This window comes from Berghia stephanieae, chromosome 1, assembly GCF_034508935.2.
Source record: "Berghia stephanieae isolate SIO BIC M18660-M18661 chromosome 1, UCSD_Bste_1.3, whole genome shotgun sequence".
NCBI lineage: Eukaryota > Metazoa > Mollusca > Gastropoda > Nudibranchia > Aeolidiidae > Berghia > Berghia stephanieae.
The window spans coordinates 130,322,020-130,329,527 of NC_088360.1; the positions used below are offsets into that span (position 1 = coordinate 130,322,020).

At 37.5% G+C, this 7,508-nt stretch overlaps 1 protein-coding gene across 1 annotated transcript; it reads left to right on the forward strand.

Annotated features, from left to right (window-relative positions):
• The first annotated feature begins 4,227 nt into the window (after positions 1 to 4,227).
• On the forward strand, positions 4,228 to 7,110 carry LOC144963177 (uncharacterized). Its single transcript, XM_078896900.1, has 2 exons — positions 4,228 to 4,407; positions 4,610 to 7,110. The coding sequence occupies exon 2, from the start codon at positions 5,302 to 5,304 to the stop codon at positions 6,391 to 6,393; it is 1,092 nt and encodes a 363-aa protein (XP_078753026.1). The 5' UTR covers positions 4,228 to 4,407; positions 4,610 to 5,301; the 3' UTR covers positions 6,394 to 7,110.
• Positions 7,111 to 7,508: the final 398 nt, after the last annotated feature.

The following is a 7,508-nucleotide window of genomic DNA, read 5'->3' on the forward strand; positions in this document are numbered from 1 at the left end:
CAACAAAAACTTGAGCATTTTTAGCGCAAGATCCACTAAATATGCCCAAAGCGCTTTACAAGGGGTCCCAAGCCAACAGCAACACCTAAAATGAGGATCTAGGACGAGACATGACGCCTGACGATATCATAATTTTTTTTTCCAACAGAGACAACGCGGTTAACGCCAGACATTCATATTACACCTGGGTAGGGTAAAAGAATGTGAGTGGAAAGACTTTTCCAAGAACTCAACTATGCGCCTTTCAGAGCGGGATTCGAACCCAGAACCTTGCGGTTCAAAGGTGAGTGTCATACCACTAGACCATATATCCGCACAAGACCACGGTGACAAAAAAAAAATGAAATGTAAAATGAATTTTCGTTAGTAATGCTCAAGGATAGAAATGACCCCACTGATTGAATTATTGAATACAATTCAACTTTCACCTTTTTATGGTGGTCCTTGTCTTGTATTTCCACGTACATTTTTGGACACTGTCAGATGATGAGATGACGACGGCTACTGTCGTTATTAGTTATTAGGCAAGTCAAAAGTATAACAAAAAGTAGTAGTTCTTCAGGACCATTAGGCCCATGGAGCCGGAGTTTATCCCGGCTTCTATAGCGTGAAAAGGACAATAGCAATTTCTTGTTAATCTTTGAATAGGGCGCTAGTCTATCGCAAAGTACTTTCCGCCAGATCTTACAGGCACAGCTACCCATTCGCTGTTGGGCGGACAGTTGAACTATTGAATACAATTCAATCTTCACTTTTTTATGGTGGTCCTAGTCTTTTATTTTCACAAACATTTTTCGACACTGTCAGGCTATGGGATGAAGACGGCTACTGTTGTTGTCAGGCACGTCAAAAGTAGATGTGAATAAATTATAGATGCTTATAGATGTTATGCGTTAAATAAAATATCCCCCAGTTCAGGCCGCCAGATCAACCGGACCACAACCAAAACTATATGCAACCTTAACATTTTATAGTCTGACACAAAACCATAGATCTAACCTTAAAAGATTATATTCTGATTGACAGAAGTTAATGAGAACTAATAACCCAACCAGCGATCTTCACATGATAACAAAGAGCCGAGTGACGTCAACTTATTCATTTCTTACCAAAGTGATCATCTCGATACATATCCAGATTCTTAACAATACACTAATCTGAACAAGTCTCCAGACATTCACAGAGATATTAGTGCGTAGGCCAACCAACTAACGAACTCCTTTCCTTCTCTTTTACACTGGGTTTTAGCAGTCTTTGCATGCAATCTTGCCATAAATTCCACTTGTTAGGGTAAAAAAGCCTGTGTCGCCATAAGAAGTTATCGCCCTTGGAAGGTCATTGGTTTGTACTATTTTCAAATGTGTTGGATCTGTTGGTCACCCATTCATTTGATACGATATAAATAAAATAAAAATAACATTCCCTTTATTTATCCCAGGGGGGGGGGGGGTGGGGGAGTTTTTCTATAGTCTTCAGCCGCAGTGCAGCGCCACAAACTGAGCTAAGGCGAGATGACTTGCTCAAGGCCACACAACGCAGCGGGTATCCGGGCTCAATTATGCGAAGCTCAGAGCGGGACTCAAACCCTTGACCTTCCGGTCCGAAGGCGAGTGTCATACCACAAGACCACATAGCAGAGTAAAGAACCTTTCTCAAGGACTTTGTGTGGTCTGCGTTGGGACACGAACCTCCGACCTATAGGTGAAAAAGTCTGCTGAGGGTTGCTCAGTAACACGGGTTTTTTCCCGGCTATTCTTTTCACAATGCTGCATACGCCTCTGTCTGGTCATGGTCATTACTTTTCCCTCCTTAAATAAAAGATGGTCGTATTTTACAGTGGTTTCCGTTCATAAGCACTCCTGTTATAAGTACAAACCGGCTATAAGCTCGCTCCAAATGCGAAACATAATTTTTACTATATAAGTTTAATTCTTTATAAGCGCGCCCGCCCAAATAGACTCCGCTTATAAGCACGCTCACGAGAGGTTACTGTTGTTGTGTGAGGGCCATTGTTGTACTCAAAGAATTAGTTCCGGCTTTCCTATAAACCAAACGGGAGTGTGGTTGGAGTTGTGTGTTTTAGTGTCAAAAATTTGAGTAAGACCACGTTGGAACAAAAGGTCTTTAATATTCTTAACACATGTCAGCTCTCCCATTTCGTAATGACTGTTAAAATCACCCATGATGACAAATGGTGAAGCCTTCATGCCGAGATTAGCAATCATTTCCTCAAGTTCATTTATCATTTCGGCCGCCCGACACTTCTTCTGTGAGCGATATATTTATAAAATCGTCAGGTACTGATTCTTACCAATTATATTCATCGTTGCTGCTTCAAAGTAGACAGATTTAATTCGAGTTGTCTTTAGACTAAATATTTTTTTTGGCGACAAAAGCAAAGCCTCTCCCTTTTCCTTGCCTTGGAAATGATATTAATGGATGGTGAGAGTTGGAGGGACATATTGACGTCATAATAATTTCATCTCCTTTATCACGTGACCAAGACCCTGTTATACACAGGATGCCCAATTGGTTGTCTTCACGAATGGCACTCAAAGCGGATTCCTCCTTCCCCACTGATGATCTAGCAGTTATGTGCGCTAGGCGAGTAACGCCATTTGGTAGAATATTTTTCAGTTACACGAATTACAAGATTCTTTATCCCTCGTCCCAACACATATTGTATGAGGTCGTCGCATATTGGTCTATCTAGTCTTAGAAAAAAGCAATCCCTAAAGGAGAGAATTATTTTAATGACTTTGGAAACCGACAGATGATAGTTTTAGACATGCAGCCAGGTACATACATTTATAGTCAGGAAACATAGCTTGACTTCTTGGATCTTAGGGATTTTGGCTTAATACAAAAAATCAGAATCCGCTTACAAGCACGGTCTGGCTATAAGCACGCTTTGCCTGATTGTCGAGAACTGTGCTTATAAACGGAAACCACTGTTTAGGAGTTCATGATTATTTTTTTTCTCCTGCAGGCATCTACTTTTAGAAACAATGGATTTTGACGCGGATTGATATCCTGACCACAATGATCATTCTTAATGTCAAATCGTTGAATTCGAAAACCAGTTATGATTTTTTAAAAAGCGTTTGGATCAGAAATAATATAGACTAGGTGAGACGATTAGAGGTGTATAATGATAAGATTCTTGAACTCCTGTGTTAGAAAATTCGAACTCATTCCCAAAGCGCTCCCAAAACTGCGCGGCATTTGAAGCTTGTTCGAAATTCCCAACTTTGGCGTACAAGAATCTTATATATAGTTTGTTCATTGACTAAAGTTGCTTTATGCCTGAAGCTACATCTTTGAAGATTGCGTGCAATGTTATATCATCTTGAATGTCACCAAATGTCTTTGTAGTGTATTTCCACTTCAGGCAATTGGCTTGCTATAATCAAATCATATCACGGGTTAAACGCTAAGAGGAGTAATTTCTTAATCTTTATAGACAATTTATAATGCAAATTCAAACCAGTCAATACACCAATCAATACATACATTTCAAAATATTCATAAGCTTCAAACGGAATTTTACGATTATAATTCTCACCTTTAAGTGATATATCTACTTTAATGACACAGGTACTTGCCCTTAAGGTCTATTTAATTTATTGTGAACTAGTTGAATTCAATGTAATTTTTTTTTCTAAAACTGCCTAAGAGAATAATGAGGCACGTAATGTCATGACAAATAGAATTTGGGCCCCCACCCCCACCCCAAGAAAAAATATGAGCTTTCTTATTATAGAGCAATTTCCACCAAACCTGCTCATAGCTATTTACAAACACCCAAGGTAAGTATACAACGTCATGCATTAAGTCATTGAATATGGAAATGCTAGTGTAATCTGTTCAAAACAAAAGTTGATTTATTTAAATTTTCAGATAAGCATTTTTACCAAAAACAGCAAGTCTTTTTTGGAGCAATCACAAATTGATATTATTCTCATTCCACTACATTGAGTATTAAACAAAGTATTAAGTCTTTGCCTTGCAATAAAAATTCAATAAAGTCTCACAGATTTTGTTTGAACAAAATGAATTTATTTTTGAAAAAAATCAATTTTTGGATCATTATAGTAAGACATAATTTAGATTTGAGCGCTGGGACTTTATAATTGTCCCAATCGATGGCTTAAGTTGACACCACAAAGACATAGAATTAGAATAAACACTGCATTGGAATATATCGACGATTCACAGTTGATCAAAGGGTTGGAACATAATTTATGTAAAGTACTAATCTTCCGCTTTGGTACTGTAGATTTTGTAAACCTTATACACTTAATCGTTTTTTCATATTCAATGTTTCTTTGTATTTATGCCGGAAATGATTCATAGCGTTGCCGTTATCTGAAAAATTACATAGTCTGAATTTTGTCCAGAAAAGTCGTAAGTAGTTCAAGTATCGATCGATTAAAAGGACCTTCATCTTGTCAAACAATCTCAAACCTGGGACTTTCTTGAAGTCTTCCTTCAGTCACATGTTTGAGAATTTTTGACAATGACGAGTGTCAATATAATTTGATCGACATTTGAAAGAAGAGTTTTCTAGCCAAATTTCAAAAAATGTATTTGGAATTTTTTTTTACAGAGTACAAGCAGAGGCAACACAGAGGACTGAACGAGGGTTATTATCATCAATATCATTTGATTTATATCTAATACCCAAACAAACATCTTTTACAATAGAATTCGACAACAGGAGATTTATGGAGCATAAGCTCATCTTCAAGGAACGCTTCTTTTCGTCGCAATAATATATCGTGGATAAACGTGTAAGAGCGCCGCAATCATAATAGCGCCGCAATCATAATAAATGAAAAGATGTGTATAAAACAGTTCCAGACAAAGCAGCAAATTAGACCATCTTACCTCTATAAATAACAAGGGAATAGGAATATTAGCGTTATATTTGAAAATTGTTTTTTTTTTTTACCACATCACTCTTCCCCTCCCTTCAAATTCAGATTTAAGCATCAGACCCAGCCCGATGTAATACCGTTTTATGACCCATCCTATTATATCGAATCGTACCACCTGCCAAAAAGGGATTTTATAGTTAAAATGACCAAAAAATTATGAAATTTAAAATTTAGCCTTTGTCAGTTTGAGAAATAATTTCCATTCTCCTCCTAAAAGATAAAAACACTACCAATCCTCCTATTTGTGACTGAAAATAAATTAATTTGTTAGTGTTTAAATCATCCCATCAAAATGTTGTAATGAGACAGCTGGTCACATTCGGTCCTCACCTATTGTCTTTTTCGGGTATCCAGGTAAACGATGAATACGACAGAAAATTCCGTGACCAATTCAAGTGTTTTATTTGATAACTATGACATCACACAAGGAACTGGAGTCGTGTGTGACGAAGCACGCCTCGTTATAGAGCCGCCATTTGTATTTACAATGCTGCTTCTGAATATGATGGGCGTTGTCACGAACATCATCAACATCCGGGTGTTTATAGAACAAGGCGTCCGAAATGACAGTACGAATATCGGTTTCTTATGTTTGTCCATCTCAGATCTGGTTGCCTGTGTTACGCTGATTCCTTACTCCCTGTGCTTCATCGTTAGATACACGGCCGGTCTGGGAACATTTTACACATGTACTACCTTTTCAATACTCTATATATACTTTCACGTAGTTTCGACGAAAATTAGTACATGGGTAACAGTTTACATATCACTGATAAGAAGTATCTGTGTTTATTTTCCTTTGAATGTAAAACTGATGTTTACACCTAAGACAACAAAAATTGTCATACTCTCTTTCGTCATCTTCTTTACAGTTATTCAATTTACGTATGCGTCATTTGTCAAAATCGTTTGGGTTTATGACCCAGAGTTTAACATATCCGTTGCAAATTTAAAAGACTCGCCCATTTCAACATTACTACTTAGATATCATCAAGTCATCTTAAATCAAATTTCGCCTTTTTCGGCCGTTCTATTTCTCACTATAAACTCAGCACTCATGTCATATAAACTTGTTCAAGTAAAAAAATGGAGAGTGAAAAATTCGAACGAGCCAAGCAGTAGTGCCAAGAAAGCAATGGCGTCCAAGGATATCGAGCTGATTAAATTCATCAACACGACTGCTTTTATATTTCTTGTTTGTAACTTAATGGGTTTTATTCCTAGTGTTGCTGTCCTGGTTTTGCCTGGTGCGAATTATAATGGCGTCAATGAAAATTTGTTCTATATCGTCTTCCTATTAAAGTTTTGGGTTGATTCCGTTAACACCTCAATCAATTTTTTCTTTTACTTTCGAGTTTCCGGTCGTTTCAAAGAGGCTTTTGCGAGGGTATTCAAGTATTGTTCAAGTCAACAGCTTGAAGATGATCTGAAGAGACCAAAAATGTTAAATTAATCAGCAAAATAAGGCAAAACACTTGGTGCTCCATTAAATGTAAAAACTCATGTGTAGATTGATGCGTTCAATTATGAAGTGTGCACACTTTAGGTTTGATATTCGTTTTTGATTTGGACTTCAACGCAACTGTTAACTATTTGGTAGACACATCTATTTTAACAATGAGGACGCTCTGTGTTATTTTTCCCATGTGCACAAGTCATTGGTCATATTGCAAAATATATGTAATTCAAGTGTTTACAATATCTGAAATAGCCATCATCAAAGTGTGTAGTTTCTATCGTTAGACTTGACCCATGCGTATGTTTACAACTTTCAAAAAATAAAACAGTGTGTTAACAACATTTTACTAAGAAATACCCAATCGGACAGCAACAAAATATGTGATTAGGTGGCTTAGTTGGGCGAAAATCTGAAAATATTGATCGCTCCCAGATATCAGATATTATCATCTTTTTGTAAGAGATGCTACACAATGTTGCATGGCATTCGATTTCAGACCCGGTAGGTCTCCGGCTCAAGTCCTGCTCTGAGCGGAGCAAAGTTGAGTCATTCGGGAATGGCAAAAGGGTTTTAATAGCAGATGATTTATATCTATATCACGCCATGTCAAGTTGATAAACTCATATGTTTAGTTGTAATAATATGACTTAAATTTAGTTTACACTGTTGCCATAAGTGTTTGTCTAATAATATTATGAGAAAACCAGTTCACATTCGTGTTGGTAGTGGATTTATGGAAGGGGGGGGGGGGGGGGGGGGGGGATTGACCTTCATGACCTCAATTAGGCGGAGCGTGGTTGATTCAGTGGTGCTGAGTTGTGATCTTGCTGTGTGGCACTCGCCTTTGAGCCGGAGGTCCTGGGTTTGAGTATCGATTTTGTGCGGCTAAAAGTTGAAGCTACGAGTATTTACTCACATTTTCTCACCTTACCTCAGTTTAAAATGAGTACAAGTACATTGCCGTTAACAGCGTTATCTTTGTCAAAAAATGTAATATCACCTTAAAGGCATCATATCTTGTCCTGTATGTCAAGTGTTGCACGGGACCAAAGAGCTTTGGCTATATAAATTACCAAGTTTTTAAAAAAAATGTACATTTTCTCCTCCGT